This window comes from Echeneis naucrates, chromosome 14 (genome assembly GCF_900963305.1).
Source record: "Echeneis naucrates chromosome 14, fEcheNa1.1, whole genome shotgun sequence".
Lineage (NCBI taxonomy): Eukaryota > Metazoa > Chordata > Actinopteri > Carangiformes > Echeneidae > Echeneis > Echeneis naucrates.
This window is the reverse complement of record NC_042524.1, coordinates 2,491,594-2,512,046: the sequence shown is the minus strand read 5'-3', so window position 1 is coordinate 2,512,046 and position 20,453 is coordinate 2,491,594. Positions and strand designations below refer to the sequence as shown.

Genomic DNA, 20,453 nt, shown 5'->3' with positions numbered 1-20,453 from the left:
TACCCTTGTGTCTGAATCAGGAAGTCTTTAATGTCAAGTGTTTGTGGCCACGATGTGTAATACTCAAGAACAAGAAACACACAACACGTGTTTATCATTTAATAGTTAAGCAATTGTAAAGTTTGATGGCAATGGGAATAACAGATTAAAAATATTAACAGATTATTTATAGTGTTGTTGTTATATGATTGAACAGCAGGTGAAAACATAAAACATTCAACACATCTCACCTTCTACTGCGCAACTCCTTTCGGAGTGTTACATTTCCGACTGCACCTTAACGCGGCAGCAGCAGCCTTCACAACTTTGTAAACACGGTCGTCTACGTAAAATACGTAAGCGGCCACCTCCGCCAACGAGCGGACGGCCGATTCCGTACGTAACGTCGTATCCGAATCTCCGTAAACTCGGCGCAGGCTGCGGCGCTGCGACGCTTCCCCCGTTACGCAGTGAGCGGCCGAGATGTCAGCAGGGAGGACCCAGATGTGTTATTGACTCGATTCCCAGACTTTTTCCTCCTCATCGGTACTTTCCGTGGACTACCGGGCGAAGAATGGGAAGGAGTGTACGCGGTGTTTCCAACGCTGAACGCCCGCCTGTCTCCGCCCAACGCCGCCGTTTGCTCGGGAGGGACTAGCTTTGTGGGTTAGCACGGAGGCTAGCAGGCTAACGCTAGCGCCGCAGCGAGGCTAGTTTGCTAATAGCAAAAAAAAAAAAAATAGAATAAAATAAAACAAAAACGCAGCCTTTACTATTTTAATTGAATTTTTTGCGGTCTGCAACGAATCTCCCAGCTAGCATCCATCGCATGCCCAGAAAGAGAAAATGGTGAGAGCTAACGTGTTTTAGTTTTTAATTTTTTTTGTCTAAAATGTGTGATTGTTGATTTGTCACGCGCCAGGTAAGCTAGCTGAAGGTGCTACAGGTACACAGCTTGAATGCGGTTTGTTGGGTGAAAAGGGGACACAAACACGCTTTATTCAACCTCCACCTGCAGCATTTTGTGTCTTTTCTTTATGTTTATGTTCAATAACATGAAAAGCAGCTTCTGCAGGAATGGGTGAGTTCCCCACAGGTTGAAATAATTCACGCTTTTTACGATTTTGCTCCAACAAAAAGTCAACTTTCTTTGGAGACAGACTGTAATGTTTTGTTGTTGTTTGTTTGTTTTCTCTGGAGATTATTGACATGTCTTCTGTAATATCTCCTAAAAGTCAACAAGGAGACTGGATGAGTTATTGTAGGTTAAAGTCATCTGATTACTTCCAATTTTTCTACTGCACAGGGGAGACTTTTAAAAACATATTAAATAAACCAAAGATTTTTTCTTTCATCCACAAATCGTTTGGTTTGGGTACTTTCAAAATGTCTGGCACATTTCAGAGTTGATAATCCAACTTTCTGTCTTCATGTGAAATATTTTCCCTCCTAGTTTCTCTGTATTTAGTGTGCAGTATAATAGTTTCCACATGTTGTCAGCCTGAAGAAGCATTATATTTTATGTCTCAGTTTTTTGCACATTGATAGCAAACCCAAAGTAGTCATGTTATTGGTAGATTAGCCGAAAGCATGTCAGTTCAAGTCATTAATGCCAACCTCCCCGTGCCCAACTGAAACATAATGCTAAAGTATCCTGCTGAACCAGTTTAAATTTTTGATTCCATAGTCCACCATTGTCATCTCAAACTGTGAAATCGTTCAGGTAATTCACATATGACTGTCTTTTATAAGGTGTGGTTCATTTGTAGTTACTGAGCTGGAATGATATTATTTCATCCATCCATGACCTTTGTGTCAGTCATATTTGTATGTGTGTGGCTTTTCTCTATCTTCTTCTATCTTTGCTAAATGCACACATACAGACAATGAAAGGTTTAAAGGGCTTTCGTCATAACTAATTATTTTCCATTATTGTTTAATAACCCCAGTGAGATGTGCTGTTTTTTTGCTTCATTGTTTGCACATTGTGTATTTGTCTATATGCAGGTGTACCTGTTGAATCCTATAGAGAACCTGAGAAGCTACATCAACAACCGTCCACCTCTGGTCATTTTTATGATCAGTGTCAGTGCAGTGGCCATCGCCTTCCTGACCATCGGTTATTTCTTCAAGATTAAAGAGATAAAGTCTCCAGAGTTGACAGAGGTGAGACACATCCTAGCATGAAAATTTAAACAGGAAGCATATGCAAAACTAAAAAGCTGTAAGTTACATAATATTTGGATGAGCTGGTCGTGTATTGGTGGATATGACAAGCAAGCTTAATTGTTAACAGATATGCTGTAAATCAGTAACAGGTTTGATCAGTAACAATTTGCATTAATGTCCAACAATCAAACCATCCTCTCTGTTTTTCAGGACTGGAACACCTTTCTGCTGCGCTTCAATGAGCTGGACTTTTGCGTGTCGGAGAATGAAACGATAAAGCACGGCCTGAACGAGTCCACCACGCCAGACAGCATTGTCGTGACCAGCGGCCAGGCTCGTTCCAGCACCCAGGCTCCTCTCCTGCTGGAGGACTCAGGTCCTATCAACATCTCAGTCCCCATCACCCTCACGCTGGACCCCCAGCGCCCATTTGGAGGGTATTCCCGCAATATCACTCATCTGTACGCCACAGTGCTGGGGCAGCAAGTTGGTCTGTCTGGTAAGTTCGCTTTTTTACTGTCACCGCGTTATTTATCCTGTATTTAGTTTACTCATCAAGATGATAGGGAGGCTTTTGTGGGTGTGTAAGCAGGAGTTTGTGTCTGTGTGTGTGTGTGCGTGTCCGTCTACCTGTCTGTTATCACACCTGTCAAACTCAAGACTCCACTTATAAACCTGTTTTACTCCATTCCGCCTCATGAAGAACATGAACCCATCAATGAAAGGTGTCGTAAATTTACACTGAAGCCGCACATGTGAGTCTATAATGCTTTCACATGTTATTTACACAGACCCAGTGACACATGTTGAGTTATCTGTCACAAAGGAAATGCATGCATGCATGCATGCATGCGACTAACTTGGAGAATTATAGCGTGATTGCTGTATGGAGTTAACTCATTCATACTGGTTCTCTCATGTTCTCATTTCTTTTGTTTTAAATTCAGATTATTTGCCTAGTCTAAACATGAGACAACAGTAAGCTTTGCAGCACTAAGCTGTGTTGGCTTTTCAGACTGAGCAGCACCGCAGCATCTGCAGGTAAACAGCGTCACTCTGGTCTGCAGGGCGTGGCAGCCTTCTGATGCAGGTTAACCACCCGCTGCTCACTGTGTGATTATACACCACTTTATTGTGACACAGCCAAGATACAGCACAACTGTATTTTCACTTCCCAAATCAAAATCCTGGCAAACAACCCTGGTTTTATGAGCGATCATTTATCCCTCTCCAGAGTGCTTGTTTACAACATCTGGGCATTATTGTGGGGAGACAGGGGGCTGCTGTCTGCGAGGACTGGAGACTCAGCTAGTGGCATGCAGCTGTGTAGTATCTTCAAAACAACAATAACCTGCTGTTGTACATGAATAAAATATGAATATGTCACATCAACTAATATTTCTTCGGCTGACAAACACACATCCTTACTTTTACCCTTATTTAATGACAGCCATTATAATTCTGTGCTCCGACAGTTTCAGACTTTAAACGTGCCATTTGCATTTGAGCTTCTACTTTTGTTTCCTGTGGCAGCACATGCTCAGATAATTTGTGTTTGCTTGATAGCTCACTTGTGATGATTGCCGGCTCCACAGCTCGTCCACATAGACAGAAAAACAACTTTTAGGAGTTTCAAAGTTCTGCATCCACTTTAAGCAGCTAAAATGAAATCAAAGTTGAATCAGATGTTGCCTTTGAAGGAAATGAGATATGTATTGGACATGAGGGCTTTTCAAAACAAGGGCCACTGTTATGAGTGAGATGATTAGTTAGGCTATGTTGTTCCATTATGTGGCGACAGAGTAAAATAAAAACTGTCTTTGTCTCTATTCAGGGGATATTAGACTCCACAGTTAGGTCATGCAATTTTCCTTTTCACAGCCCTCCACTCTGATATTAATCCCGTCCAGATTGGCTGCCTATGTGATTTTAGCTTTCAGCTTTTGAGGACATTCCAGATCTTTTTTTAATTAACTCACTAACCAATAACTTCACACCAAGGAAGACAGCTCTGACTTTGACTTGGTTACTGAATGCACAATATTTAATTTTACAAATTCTCGATAGACAGGTCCTTGTTTGTTTTAGCAGTCTGCCACCATGTGCTTTCATTTCCGTTTAGACAGCACAGGTATGGGTGATGAAAGTCAATAATGTCATGCAAATATTGCATGTTTTCCTCTGTCAAAATCAACCACTTCAAATCTATTTAAATGTCATTGTATATATATATATATGTGTTATATACTGTCTATTAGATATTAATTAATTTGACACCGTGATTGATTTTTCTGTGTAAATCTTCATCATAAATTCTGCTTCCTCTCATATCTACTCCCCTTTCTAATTAACCTTCAAGTGTGTGTTCCACAAAGAAAATTAAACAGATCAACTGCATGACGACTGACTAGGAAAGATCATGAATTGTTTGACTTGGACTTGAATTACTTTTGCGTTGAGACTCGTGTTCAGTCACACCCAGGAGGCCACTCAGCTTGAATGATAATCTAATAATCTCCTTCGCAGTTTGATAAATATTGCACAAGTCTGCAATCAGTCTGTCATTTGTTATCGGGGAGAAGCTCAGTATGACATCAGGCATCGCTGTTGTGGTTGTCCCCGGCTTCCTGCTGTGGGAAATGTGTGCATGCTGTTTAGACTGTCTCGGCCTTGGTAATTTCCTTCAGAGGAAGCAGGCGCCTCTCTCCAGGCCTGTAGTTTCTTTTAGCTTGATCACGGCTAATCACAAGCAATTATTCCCTCGTCCACATTACAATTATGATTTGGATGTGCATGTGCAAAGTCAGAGGCATTAATTGTGGTCATGGGTGTGTTTCAATAAAATCTATGGCTGCCTAAAAACAATGCAACGTGACTGAAAAGTTGACGCACTTCAGAGAAACATACAGGTTCTTCTCTTTGTCTTTGAAATGTACACCCAGTTGTTAAATCCTCATAATAATCTGTTGTGCTCTGATGTTTTTCTGCGTAGGCCGGGAAGCCCATGAGGAAATAAACATCACTTTCACCCTGCCTGTGTCCTGGAACTCGGACGACTGCGTGCTGCACGGACACTGCGAGCAGGTGGTGTTCAGCACTTGCATGACCATCACAGCGGCCAGCAATATCTTCCCAGTCACAGTGTGAGTTGGACCGCCGCCTCGACTCACAGGAAGACGCTTTATATCTGCCCAGAGCTATGTGACAACTGAACAAGTACAATACAGTATCCTTGGGCCTTTTGTGTTTTTCACCTATCAGGCTCCTCTTCTGTGGAACATGCACCCAGTATCGGTCTGGGGGCGGACTCTGTCGCAGCTTTCAAGTTCAGGCATAAAACCGTCCTTTATGACAAAGCCTGCAGTTTTTCTTTTAGTTGTGCTTCTATAGGCCTAGACCACTGGGAGTTGCACTGAACACCCCCCACATCTCGAGGCAGATGGCTGCCCTCCCTCAGCCTGGTTCTGCCCGAGGTTTCTGTCTTTCCTTGCCACTGTCACCAAGTGCTCGCTCTTGGAGGGACTTGTTTGGTTTCTTTAACAACTCCATAAAGAGTTTGGTCTTTGGACCAAATGTGTAAAGTGCCTTGTTGTAACTTTTTTATGATTTGGCGCTTTATAAATACATTTGATTTGATGAGTTGGTCTTACAAAATGAATATTTTTACTACAGGCTGATAATGTTAAACCTTTCTGTTAAACTGAAGCCAAGAACTTAGTCAAAGGCTCCACTCTGCCGTCTTAGTTAACGGCCACCGTCTGTAGACTCCTCTCATCCTGTGTGGGCTTCTTCTCCAGAAAACAAGTCAGTGAAATCTCAGTTAAATTTATCTTCAAAGACTTGAGCAACTTTGGATCTATACTGACTTGTTTCACAAAGATTTGCACATGCAAATGATGAATTTGCCAGCTCTTTGCATCCTCATGATGAAACCTGGCCGTGTAACAAAAATAATACGTGCATTGAAGAGTTGGTGAAACAGGCAGCAGGACCTCTGGAGCCTGCTGGGATCAGCAGCTAAGGGGGAGATAAACAGTTTCCTGCACTCAGATTGGAGTTTTCACGTTATTAATTTGTTTTCAGGAGGACAACCTTCTTTTTCAGTTTCACAATTACACATTCTTAAACATCTCACTGTGGTGTCTCACTATTTTTAGGGTGGTAGCTGCCTTTAGAGACCTCTGGAGGTGCAAAGATTAACTACACTATTTCAAAATGATCCTATGAAATTCTACCTCAACATCTATAATTCAGTTTCAGCATATACATTTTTATTTTTTTGTCACAGGCGGCCTTATCCCTGTTAGGTTTTGGTGTATTTTCTCCTTTGTTTTGTCCGCAGCCTTGTTCTAATTAATTTAAAATGTCTTCCAATAAAACTATCAAGTAATCAGAGAGCAAACAACGGTCTGTTTTGGTTTTTGCAGGCAGCCGCCACACTGCATTCCAGAGACGTACACCAACGCCACGTCTTGGTACAAGGTGTTCACCACAGTCCGTGACTCAGACACCAAGTACAGCCAGGACTACAACCCATTCTGGTGTTACAAAGGAGCCGTCGGCAAGGTGTACCACGCACTCAACCCAAAGCTTACTGTCATCGTTCCAGATGTGAGTCACCGCCGCCGTCATTTCGTAGTTTCTTATCGAACAGAGTTTCACAGATGTTGGAATTAGTCAAGATCGCTCGGGTGGAAACGAAACGTCTCCCAAATGTCTCTCACTTGTGTTAATTTGTGTAAATTATTATGCCCTGTTCTGTATTAACCAATCTCTACGCAACTGAAACAGATGTCAGGCGATTCTTCCTGCCTAACATAAAATAACGTTATAAAAGTCACTGTAGCGCAGCTCATTACATAGAAAATACAGAAAAGGCCACATATTTGACAGCAACTACTGAAATGTGATTTTCAGTCACCGTTTTCTAAGACAAGGTGAATGTGACCAAACATAAAGCCTATTCTGAAAGCAATTTAGTCTCAGTTCTGTACTGATGGCAGTAGATTGTTCCAGGATTACAATGATCCCTTTGACAGACCACAACTGGCCTCTGAACGGTCCAGCGAGCCTGAAAACAATTTGAAAATATGTGCTGCGGCCGCACAGTTACCTTATCTCGGCCCACTTGAACACACAGAGGAGTCGGGAGTGGTGCTCAAGACTTCATCGTCATCAAAATAACAGACAACTGGATTGACCCTTGAGGTTCCTGTGTCCTCCTTTTTTCTCTTTATTTTGATAAACGGCGCCTGATTGGCTGTAAGAAATCTTATCAAGTGGCATGAAGTCAAATTAAAAAGCAAAAAGTCATTTTAACGCAGAAATAGAGTGCTATTAAGTTATTTTTAAGACTCCCAACCATGTCATTTTGAAGTGAGGGTGGTTTAAACTTTAAGGACGTGGCAAACCACAGCAGAACTTTAAGTGTCACTTCATCTATGATAAGTGAACCAAAATACCAGTGTGAAGGAATGTTTGACTTATTTCTGTCAAGGCTTTCAAACACCTTTTATAAAGCAAAACTCTTACTATAATGTGTGATTCATGGTTTAGAGAGAAGGATATGATGCGCCATGAAGGAGGGCGTCTTAGTTACGGTGTGTCTGAAGTATCACGCCTCCAGGTTTTAATATTAATCAAATCCATAATTAAAACGTGATCTACGCATTGTTGCATGATTTAAGACGAAACTGTAACTTTTCAACCAACAGGATTACTTATCTAATAATCTATAAGACAAATCTACAGGGATTTGTCTGGTGGACCAGACGTGAGATATTTCACTTTTCCTCTCTTTTCTCTAAATCACGTTTCTTACCAGGATGACCGGTCTCTCATCAACCTGCATCTGATGCACACTAGCTACTTCCTGTTTGTCATGGTCATCACTATGTTCTGCTACGCAGTCATTAAAGGGCGGCCTGGCAAAGTACGACAAACCAACCCCGACTTCTGCCCCGAGAAGGTACAACAGACACCAGCAGTGCTATATGACGTGAACAGGTAGCTCCAGCCACGCGTCAGATGACCAGTGATTGGTCCAAGACACGAACCAATCACCTCTGATTTTATGTGTGATATCAGCTGATGTTGCTACACAAAGATCATGAAAGCTTTGGCTTTGTCTGGTTCCATCTCTCTCCTGGGATAAAGGAAGGTTGTCCTCTATGCTGTTGTTTCTGATGTCGCACAACACACACACACACACACACACACACACACACTTTGTCTTTCAGCTGCTGTAGATGGAAGCAGCTCAGATAGTGCAGCATGACTCATTGTGTGAGTCAGGCCAAATGGAGGGTTGTGAGAGTCCTGCAGAGGAAACAACAGGCCAAATCATACCTTTTTGTTTGTTTGTTGTTTTTTCTAAATTAATATTAAAATTTTTGCAGCTCACTCTGAATGTCTCCGTTCAAGTCTGCTGACCAAATGACACACGACATCATGGAAATTCGGATTTGAATGATACACTTCCTGATTCCTAAGAGCTACAGTCCTAGTGACATTTTAGGTTTCTTCACAGCATTGTCTTCTTGCTTTCATGATAATTCTTTCACTCTTGGGGAAACTGATCAAACTTAAACGTGCCGCTTTAGAAGTTTTGCTAACGTTTAAGCATTAACAGCTTTTTGCGTCGCAGTTTTTGCCAAAAGCTTCAGACTTTGCAGCATTTACATGAGGAGAGTAGAACCTGTGCTGACTCTGTCAGAAAGAGAAGTGATATAAGCAGACAGCTCTAAGTGAGTGAAGTAATAAACTTGATGCCAGCGTCGCTTGTTTTCTTCTCGACTGGTGAGTGAACAGCTGTTAATGCTAACGTTGGCGAAAACACAACTTAGAAATCTCGGATGTCAAACCGTTCTGTTTTCATTAGCTGCTCTAAATCATGTCTCTTCTGTTGCAGGTGGCGTTATCAGAGAGTTAAAAAGGCTTCAGAGAGCTGTGTCAGAACTTAACTGTAACATGGACAAACTCAAAGAAACAGAAGAAATAAAAATAAACATACCAGTTGCCTCGTGAACCGTGGAAATACAATAAGGGACACAAAAGCTCTGTGAATGCATTACTCTTGCAATGTTGGGTTTCTCCAACCAAAGATATACAAGTGCCTGTATCTGTGGTGTAAATATTTGTAGGAACTCTGATATTCTGTGCAAAACCTTTTTTTTCCCCTTTTGGTTAATGATAATAATAATTATTATTATTTTGCCTGAATCCCCTTGTGCCATGTCAGAACATGCAGTATGTAAACAAAAGCAAGGCCAGATTCAAGAACTAAAAATGCCATTTTTCTAGCAGTCCTTTCATCTCATTTTATTTTTTAAGATGGAGGAGGAAAAAAAAGTCCCTTGAAACTGCAGCGGTGGATCGAACGAAAAGACTTGATGGCATTTATCCTGTAAATGTTTATTTACAGAGGGGTTTTTTTTATTTTGTTTGGTTTTTTCCTCCCGCCATGAGCATGGTGTTTAGCCACTTGATGTTTCTAAGCGGGGTTAGAGCCGGTTGGATACCTGAGCTCAGATGAGATGCTTGTGAATGAACTTTGTCATTGCAGCTTTAACAGGGGAGAGACTGAATGTAGCATGTTTCACTGCACCAAACTCAAAGAATCAGATCATATTATTATTATTATTTTTTTTTTTTTTATTTTGGGAGGGGGGACGTTTTAATGACGTCCCTACTGAAGAAGCAGCTTTGGTGAATTAAATTGAACTCGACCAAATGTAAGGATCCATCTTCCCCCCCGGTGTGTCTGCAGCGTCAGTAAATAAGGAGATAATTGCACTCTGCACATTTAAGCCCACACAAAGATACATCGTCATCATCAGTAAAATGAATGAGTCCCGTGTTAGTGGTTGTTAGATAAGCTGTGGACTCTGTGGTTAGTGTTGGAAGTAGTTGGTTTCCTTTTTTACATTTAAAATCAGATTTTCTGACTTCTGTTTTCTTTCCTCCGTGGCTTCCTTGCTCACCTGCCTTTCGGCGCTCTCCGGCGGTTTTTGTCGTTTTGGCTTCTAGACGGGCGTGATGTTTGACTCTCTTGCACCTGGACGAAGCGAAACACTATCTTGCCTTACCTACAGTCCGACATGATTGACTTGCTTGCTGAAAAATCCTTCTTCCACAGCCAGCTTCCTCTTTTTCCTTCTATTCCAGTCTGATGAGCCTGTGGTTTGAAAATCAGAAGTTGTGATCTGTGTCCTTTACTGTAAATGTCCACCGGCCCCTGGAGCCATTATATATATTTTTTTGGGAGACTTTTAAATTTACTTGTTCTTTTCACTTTAAGTAAATCAATATAAGTTGCGCGTATTCAAGTGTTTGCGTAATTAGTGCACCTCCAGATTTCTTGCACATTTTGTGTTATTGACTCCTGTGAAGAAACTAAAAGAAGAAACGATTGCGTGTAAAACATCTGCTGTCGAACAAACAACTGGGACTCTTCTTAAAAATAAACATCATTATAAATGAACATATAATTCTATTTATAGAATTAATATATTTATGGCTAAATAAGTTTTATTATTTTTTAGTACAACAAAATGTGCAAAATCTCACTTGGTGTGTGAGTGAGTGAGTGAGTTTGGGAGACGTTCAGCTGAAACAAAAGGCGGCTTTAGACTGTGATTCTCTGAAAAGCTCGTTCCAAGTGAAAGTTTATTTTCCTCTGTTCACGTTGACTAAAGTAAAAACAAACTCGCCCTGCGTCAGGTTGGGCTGAATCTGTAGCTTTAAGGATGAACTTTGCTCTTCTCTGGTTTTTAGAATTCAGAATTCGAGAGCACGGCTGACTTTGACAATCATTTATTCTAATTGGACTACAAATAGTAGATTCCTCTGATTAGATCAGTCACCAAATACTGTGCACAAACAAAATGAAAAAACCAGAACCTGTGTTTGCTCAGAGGAGCGGCCGTAAACACAATCTAAAGCCGCCTTTAAGAAAAGTTGTGTGACCTCTGACTGGTAGATTTTACTTACCTCTGTGTTCTGTTTTCGTTCCATAATTGATGTACCTGTTGAATGTACTTTTTAATAAGAAGCATAATCTAAATCTGAGATGCAAGAATTCCAATTTATTTTAAATATATGATGTAGTTTGATGATTTTTATTTTCTTTTTTTGAAGGCTTTACTTGAATTCTGTTTTAGTTCGAGTAAAATTCATTTACACTTTATCTTTTTCGTGGCAACCATGAATCTCTTGTCACGTTATTGTATCACTCTTGTTTGTTTTTGTTTCGGTGGGGGTGTTGCCTTCTGGTCCTCATGGTTGTGATACCTTTTCTCTCCATGTTGACGGATGCTGGCACAAGTCTTCCTGATTCTGATGTGTGTCGTGCTCGTGATAGGACTCTTATTTTGGAGGATCTGGCAACTTTGACTGGACTTTTGTAAAGTTTCTTGTGTTGGATGTGAAGGAAGGAAGTGTGTGTGTGTGTGTGTGAGAAAGGAACTTGTGAGGCATGTCATATTCTTGCCCAACCGTCATGATTAATGTTGCCGGCCTGCTTTTATTTGCGTCTTATCCCAATTTTCTTTTCTTTTCCATGTTTTTGGTTCCAATTGTGTCTCTAATTGCGAAATGCCTTAACATTGTCCACTTTTCTTTGTTCTGCTCATCACACAGCGTGAAAATGCTCGTGTTGTCACTTCTTGAGCTCCATGAAGCTTTTTGCTGTTGTAGTTTTGACTCTTTGCTCCACTTATATCACTGAGGACTGGAGTTAAAAATAATTAAATAAATAAATAAAACAGTGGAGCCACGTTTCTCCTCCTCGGCTGTCACGTCAGAGAACAACACACAGGAGCGTCGTATATAAGGCTGCCATCTCACCTCCTTATCCTTTCTGTCATATTCGCGGCGCTTACAGGCTAATATTAAGCCAACTCTGTGCCTTCTGCACTGTCGAGTTGCATCCTCCTCCCTGTACATACAGTAGATAGGACTGTAGGTTTAATGTGGATAGGATGTCATTCAAACCTTTTCCCCCTCTCCAGTGGAACTGCTGTAAATGAATTCAACTTTAAATAAACTGTCTCTTAAAGTCAACGTCACTTTGTCCCTGACACTTCTGTCACCTTCTACAGATTGATGATGTTTTCTTTTTATTTCCAGGAATAGCTGGTCACTTCAGCTCGGATTTAAATTTATTTAAACTGTGCATTTTTCCATTTTTATTTACAACTATTCGGTGCAATCAGATGAATCTCTTGAGTGTACAGACACCAAACGTTCAGTTTCTCTGCATTTTGAATCTATTTGGGTCAGTAAATGTGCAGCAGCAAAGGTTTTTCCCTTTTCTGTCACATTTATGGACACACACTGACTGTAGCAGGTGTCGGTTTTAATTAATGTCACAAAATAACAGTCAAAAAGTTTTTTGCTGTTAGATGACACGGTGGCAAATCTGGTCTTTTCAGGATGAAGTCATTTGTGGTTTTCGGCCATTTTGTAGTTTCCCCCCCCCCCCTTTTTTTTTTTTTTTTTTTTTTTTATGGTTGCAGCAGATTTATTATTAAAAGTTGCTTCAACTCCAAAAAAATTTCAAGCCAAGTCAGTTGAGATAAATGGCATCATTTTTGTTTGTTGTGGCTGGAAGGAATTTTCGAACATTAAACCATTAATCAGTGAGACTCAGACTCAAAGGGCAGATGGCAGCGCGGCAGAATTACCAAGCAGGTCTTGATGAACGAAGGTCAAAACAGCCCCCGAGACCAGAATCCACCAAGCAGGCCCATCTGCCCCGGTGGCAGCCCCTGAATGGGGGCCATGACACGGGATGAAGGTGTCGCTCCGAGAATATTTGGAGGCAGCGATGGTTTCATTAACGCCAGAGAACTTTTTCTTTGAGGAAATGAGATTTTAGCGATTTTTGAGGTGCAGCGATGAAAATGTCAGAGGAGGATTTGAATTCAGCGTCCAGGACAAGCTGGCTGTTTGTCCACGTGAGTAAAGTTCGATGTTGGCAGTTTTATCTTTTTCTAATTAACAACGAAAACTGCAGGTTGATTCAAGTACAAAGTATTTTCTGTGGAGCTAAAGTTTTATTCTTGATGATGATGATCATCGTGGTCAACAGAGCAGCACGTTTAATCTTCCGCTCCTGAAAATAGTCCCCAACAAATGAACAGTTTTCTCTTTAAGCTGTACTTCAGGAGGAACTGATTTCCATAAAGTGTTGAATTTGGACTTTTTATGAGATTTGCTGATGATAAAAGACACCAACAGGCAGAACGTCACACACACACACACACTAGAAATACACAATTACAGTTGAGCATTTAAAAAACAAACCAACAACTATATTCATGATTCATTTGTTGACAATCAGCATCATATAGTGTGCTGTGAACTTCCAGGACCTGTGCAGGCAGGTGTTTGTGCAGCTGTGGGTGAAATGAAGTGTAATTTCAGAGTGAGGCCGAGCGGTTCAGCAGGAGGAGAGAGAGGAATTAGGAAGCTGTCATTACGTGTCCTCTGTTTGCTGATGATATTTGACCAACCTCCTGAGTGACGCTATCCAGCGAAGAAAAAGCCCGTCGTGTTGTGAATGCTCCCCGTTCACTCGTTTTATCGTTGCCCCCCGTTTCATCCAGACTCCACTGACGTTTGCTTTTAGTGAACCTACGAGCTGAATGAACCCCTCAGGCTCTCCGTTTTAGTTCCTCCTGTTTAAAAAGCATGCTACTTTATAAGATGGTAACATGTCGTGTTTGTTTGTTTGTTCTGATGCCGCCAACAAATCAAATGTACTTACATTTTTAAGAAATATCCCAAAAAGTGTGTGAGGCAGACAGGAGAAGATTGATTTGTCCTCCTCAGTCTGACAGGCGGCAGCTGATTTGACCTGCATTAGCTCGGCGTAATGAAGACGATTTGACGGGCGGCAGTAAAGGCCTCATGAACTGCCTTTTTGTGGGGGGAGTTGGAGCCGATCTCAGCTCACACTGTCTATGGAACATCTGAGCTGCGGCCGACGTTATTAGCTGCTACATTCTCCTCCAATCATACAACAAGCTGATTACAATTTCAACAGCTTTAGGAAATTCAGAAAGAGCATTCCAAACATCCGTCACGATACAGCTGGTAGGCGGATGTGTGCTGCTCCAATAAACCCGGGAGCAGCAGGGGATTCTGGGAAAACCAGGAGTGTCTGCAGATTGCTCAGTTGCATCACAAGCCGCTCTCGTCCTCGCTCTGATGTGTCACTCATTTGTTTCAGTTTTTCCTGGAAACAGAAGGAGCAGCCTGGATGAGCAGCACAGGCCTGTGAATACTAAAAGTGGATTTGTGTGCTGCCGCCAGCAGAGGGCAGGACCGGCAGACCGGCTTTATTGAGTTTCTCAGCCTTCCTCTCGTAAATGAGTTTTCTAGCATCACCTGCGGCAGATGAGACAGACGGATGGATGAAGGGCAGCGACGCTCAATTTATTTAAATCTAAAACTGCAACTGAAAAGATTAGTATTCAGTGTTTCGTCATGAAGTCGTGTAAAATCCATCTCGACAGCAGAGCGGCTTGATTTTTGGAGTGGAAGTCTGGGCCTGTTGTTTCTCAGCCTGGAGGTTGATGATTCGACCTGTAAAAGCTCAGAAAGGACGCAGTTCGTCCCCGAATCAAATCAGTCTGAGCGCTGCTGTCTGATATGTTGATCTGTTTTACTGTACGGGGCCTGTTGAACTCAGCTGAGGACACTGAGAGTCTGCCTTTATTTGGACTCTTCGCTCCTGAAGGCCCGAGAGTTTTTACTGCAACCATAAAAAAAAGTTTTCTTTGTTGCCGCTTACTGTTTTAATCTAATGAGCTTTTTAATTTATTTATTTTGGATCCTTGTTCATCCATGTCAAGCTAACAGCAACACATCTACAAAAAAACAACATGAAACAGATGAATCAAAAAATAATAATGCAAACAAGCAAACAGTCACTATACATGTTAGTTTCTCTATTTAACGACAGTTTGATCAATAAAAAGGGCCTCGGTTCGGTTTGTGATTCGTCCTCTGAGCTGCTGAACTATTTTTATTTTGTTTTTCCATTATATTTGTTTTTCAGGCAGAAAGTACTAAAATGTGTTTCTGGTTTTGTTTTGGTTTTTTTTGGAGCTTCACCATGGCGATGATGATGTATGAGGAAAGTTTTCTCTGTTTGTGCAGCTGAAATTAAGGGCCGTTACGAACAAACATATCTGAGAAGGTCACTCTTCCCGTTGACTCCCTCATTTTTGGGTGACGTGGTGCAGAGCCTGTCACATTTATTTCTCTGGCAGAATGGACTGAATGAGAACTAATGCTGAAAATGAGTCTGGTTTGCTCTGCGATCTGCTCCGATGCAGAATTACTGACTTCATTGATTAGTTAGAGAAACTTTTTCAGCAGATGTCTCCTGCTTTTGTCCTGATTAACCAAAATAAACACTGAAGTGTGAATATAGGAGTCAGATTGCCTAAACCTCTTTATCTGGAAGTAAAAGTAAGAGTTACTTCGCTGAAATGTCGGTAAGAGTGAAGATGGTTGGCTTGAGAATCAGTTTAACTGTTTGATAAATGAGCAAAAAACTGATTTTTCTGTTTCTGGCTTCATCACTTTTTTGTAACCCTGAAAAACTTATGAATTTTTGCTGTGCAGTTGTGTGTTTGCTTATTTGCTGATCGTGTCATGAAATGAATGAAGATGTTGCTGTTTTCCACAGCTGCATTGAGTCCTGCAGCTCTGTGGAACATTTTCATGGTAGCTGTTGGTTGTTGTTGGGTTTTTGTTTTTTTTTTGCTTTTGCTTTTATTGAAGAGTTTCAGTTGCTGTCGTTGAGATGAGACATGAAATTTTGAGGTTCCTCAGTCGGGGTTAATACAAATGAATTGATTTTAAAACCCCCAAAGCAAAAGGACACACTGAGGTGTTTGTCTTCCTGGAATTAGCAGCAGTGATTGAGCCCTCAGATTATAATTATGTGGCTCTTGTCACACACACACACATCTAAATGCAAAGTGAGCACAAATTGTACTCTGATTGTTCAGGTCTCCTCTTTTAGGTGCACAGAGAGAAAAAAAAGAGAGCAGCGACCTGAAGCTGCCGACGCCGTCATTTTGTTGGGCAGTGGTGGATTTTTCCCCATTTGGTAATTTCACGCTACGTTGTGTCATTGCTTGCACTGAAATGGCCACTTGAGGGAAGAGTAAATACAAACTGGCAGATGTGCTGTAATTTTCTGTCCCTCTCAAATCAGCCTGAAGTGTTGTCGAAGGTGTTCTATGCATTTTTAGCAGGTTTGCTTGTCAGACACAAATCTACCTCCGCACATCGGAAGATTTCATGAGCTCAAGGCAACAAAGACTGGAAGGTAGGATGTGTTTTAGATCCGATCCAGCTGATGTTTGTCACCCATCCCAGTCCTTTCTTTCAGGGTGACTGTGTACGGCTGCCATCCTCTGAAAAAGCTTGTAAAAAATTGGATATAATTGCAGCAGCATCGATATTTATACATGAGACGCTGAAAGGAAGCTCTGATGGTGAAGACCACCCAGCTTTGTCAGCTCAAATATTACTGACCTTCTTTGGCGATATAAATTTAGAAATCTGAATTAAAGTGTTATGAAATTGAATTTCATAAATTGAAAAATTGAATTTTAGGAAATGGAAAATGTGTGTTTTATTAATCCAATTAAATCTACAGGTATTCATTCACTAGAACACTAACAAGACATTTCAAGATAGATAATTCAGTTTATGAAATCATTTAGATGCAGTTTTTTGCCCCGCAGTTACAGATTTTTATCAGTTTTTTATCGAACTGCCTTGCTGACATTCATAAAATAACTTACAAAGAAAATGAAGAATTCATTACAGAAGTATGAAATATTAAAAAGTAGTCATGAAATATTCATCACAAGTCATCAACATCTGGGATCAACAGGAGCCATATTAATCAGAGAGTGCTGTCAAAATAACTGAAATGCATCAGATTCAGGTTGTTTAACAACTTTTTCCGAGCTGAATACTGAAACGCTCTTTTTCGATTCAGGGCCACCTTTAGGCACAGGCAGCTGGAATAAACTGCCGGCGAAGACAATAAGTTCTTATTGTTTTTTGATTTTTTGATTTTCTCAGGAATACAGATGGAAACAGAGCTTAGGCTGGCTTTATAAATAAGACCATGGCAGTGGTGCAGTCTGCAGGAAGGCCAGGCAGCTCATTCAGATTTACTCACATCTACAATACAACTACACAACACTGGCATACTCCAGCTCTGACATTAATGTGGCAAAACAAGAACTCAAGTTTTTTTAAAGTTTTTTTTTTTTTTTCCCCAGCAGCTGTTGAATATTTATTTCAAGTCAAAAAAATTTGCAATAAAATGCAGATTAAAACTCCAGACCCCTAAAATGTGATTCAGCGGCTTCAATTATACATCTGAAACCATTGTGAGTTTAATTTTGCCAGCAGTTCAAAATCACTCAAGTACGATCTGAATAAAAGAATCAGATTTGTATTGTGTTGCTGTAATGACAAGGACCCACAACTGATCCCTGAGGTTCTGACAGTCCTTCAGTATTAAACAGTCCAATGCAAAATGGGTCATTATGGATCTAAGGAGTAAATAAACATATCTACGACTTTAAGGCTATATTATCCAAATATCTAAATAATAAATATAAATATATATAAATAAATAATAGAAATATCTATATTTCTTCCCAAAACATGACTAAAAGTCGGAAAAAACATTGTTGGGTTCGCTCACAAAAGATGACAGAAGCTTGAGCAGCACAGACTGTTTGGAGCCGGGCCTGTAAGTATTTAATACTGTGGGGTCATCCGCTTGAAACAAGACAGGAACAAAGGCAGATTTTGATATGAGAGGAATTTCATTACTGTCCAGAGAGCGAGATTAAAAAGATGGGTGAAAGGTCGTGCAATAAAATTAGCTGCTTGTTTTGGAAAGAAAGTCTCATGCTGATACTCTGGAGTCTGTCCGACTGTCAGAACAAACAGTTTCATATGATGTTAAAGTTGAAAGAGTCAAACAAGGAGAGATACTTTATATCAGGCGTTAACAATGATTTTTTTATTTCAGGAGGACTCAGTCATCAACATTTCTATGGGTTTTTACAAATTTGGAAGTTTCTGTGAACAAATGATCAGCTTTGGCTTTTCTAGTTGCATCTGTGCACGTGAGGAAAGCATCCAGTCTGAGTTCAGACCTGCTCTCCCCAGAATGCACTCACGTGAAACGTGCAACATCTTCACTGTTCGAGTAAAAAAATAAGAAAGAAAATTAGCAATTAAAATAATTGTCATCCAATCAGAGTAAAGGAGCTCGTGGTGTCAACACACTGGTCCCTGCTGTCTTTTGTGATTAGAAAGCAGCTGTGTATTCACGAGGAACATGTGTTAGAATAATAAGAATCAGTCCCACTCGACCTGATCTGAAGTGTCCTCGAAAGGCAGGTCTTATTGATCCAATGCTCAAGCACGCCGATGCATCTGTATCTGGGAATGGAATTAACGGGCGGCTGGCTGAAAACAGGCCAACAGGCAGAGTGAGCTTTACACAACTTTACATAACTTTCCACAGCTCGTTATTCCCCACAGAGACACACAGACATTCTTCTCCGTCATCCGGCTGGTGATGACATTCCATCAGAATCCAAGATCAAACTGTCTGACGCAGAAAACCAGCTTCATCTGCCCTGTTTGGCATATTTAAGGGTTAGCATTCGATGCTGCTGCTGTTGACGGCATTAATTTCATTTTGGGAGTGACTGTCGATGACTCAGAGGGGAGAGTCCACTTACTGTACACTGATGCAACATTGTAGCTGCAATGATAGCAGTCTGTTTTGTTTTGAGCTAAGATCTGTTGTAGAAGTATCCAAAGCAGGCAACACCAGCAAAACAAACCGCGGTCGCACACATTTGTCAAATAAGTCAGCGTGGCCTTCATTTAAAGTCTTCTGCTCGTACAGCAGCCAATCAGTCATCAGAGTGCCAAAACACAGTCACACCGACGTTCACCAGTTGTCACCAGCTGTGTGCGCTGAGAGCTGAGCAGGCTGGGGACGGGAAGTGAAGGAGGGCATGGCAGGCGATTTAAATACAGCACAGCTTCTTTATTATGCTTCACACATTGTGGAGTTGGTACAAACCGGCTGCATCTGATGGCTTCTAATACCTGCAGAACAATCTCACCGGGCTGCTGTGTGTTGTAGTGACAGTCGACTCGCTTTGAATTTCTTTCCTTCACATCTACAGTTAGTTTTTTTCTTTTTAAGTGCTTTTATATTTGATTCGTTGTTACCAAGAAACACTGAGCAGTTAGCACGGACGCCGTCAGACAGTCATAGTTAGTCTGCGTCTTATTAAAAGGCATTTCAGAATATAAAAGGCTTTTTGGCAGCTGAAGCTGATGTTATTTGTCACAGTTTTCTGCTTTCCTGTTCTCACAGAAAGGGGCTACCTGCTGCTCTACTTGTGTTTAGAGTTTCTTTGTTGCTTATGTGAGATAATTGCCTCAGTGTGGCTGGGGAGTAAAAGAGGGCTACTTTAAATACCCCAGAGTCCCACATCACTATCTCTAATTCCATTACTGCCGCGCAATTGGTAGTTTTTCCTGCATCTCCAAAGCCCCCATTGTGTATGCATGAACATACACACTTGCACAAGCTTTTAATCTTAATACTCACAAAAAAAAAAAACCAACCCAATTTTATGATGAAATTTTCAGAAATTGGAAAGAGGCACTGTTGCTTGTTTGATTACCACAATAAACCTCCAAAGGAAACCCACTCTTTTCCCACAAACAAGCTATTTCCACGCATATAAGCTTGCTGAGGATGGATCCACTGAACCTGATGTTTATCAGAGGGACTTCTTCACTTCTGATGGCAGGCCGGTGTCCTATGGGGACACTGCAGGACATAATTGAGGACACCTGTTCCAAAAGGCACCAGAAGAGAGGCGGTGAAATATCCTCCAAAGGAGCCGTGCCAAGCTGGTTCATGACACATTAAATACTTCTTTTGTGTGACTGCGGGCGCGAGCAGGCAGCACAGGTAGTGAACAGAAAGAAGAGCCCCCACCTGCAGAAGCTCAAATTTCATCACAGGTCGTCGTCTGCTGCCAAATTATCTTATGAAGCTAATAAAACCACCTGCTGGGGGCACAGCCTTTGAATTTCAATTTTCACACAGCTCTAACTTGTTGCTGACAACGAACACAAGAGGGAGCTGCGTCATCTGCTCACAGCAGACGCTGTTGGGTCAGTTTGTGAATGAGTGAATGGGATTGTCAGGAAAT

The 20,453-nt window shown here is 41.2% G+C and overlaps 1 protein-coding gene across 2 annotated transcripts; it reads left to right on the top strand.

Moving 5' to 3' along the window:
- The first annotated feature begins 437 nt into the window (after positions 1-437).
- On the top strand, positions 438-9,528 carry tmem248 (transmembrane protein 248). Of its 2 annotated transcripts, none has more exons than XM_029520009.1 (7): positions 438-828; positions 1,987-2,145; positions 2,359-2,647; positions 5,141-5,291; positions 6,576-6,759; positions 7,973-8,116; positions 9,059-9,528. In XM_029520009.1, the coding sequence occupies exons 1-7, from the start codon at positions 826-828 to the stop codon at positions 9,077-9,079; spliced, it is 951 nt and encodes a 316-aa protein (XP_029375869.1). In that variant the 5' UTR covers positions 438-825; the 3' UTR covers positions 9,080-9,528. The 2 variants fall into 2 exon arrangements, with proteins under 2 accessions (XP_029375869.1, XP_029375868.1); XM_029520008.1 differs by having other exon boundaries at positions 7,973-8,154.
- Positions 9,529-20,453: the final 10,925 nt, after the last annotated feature.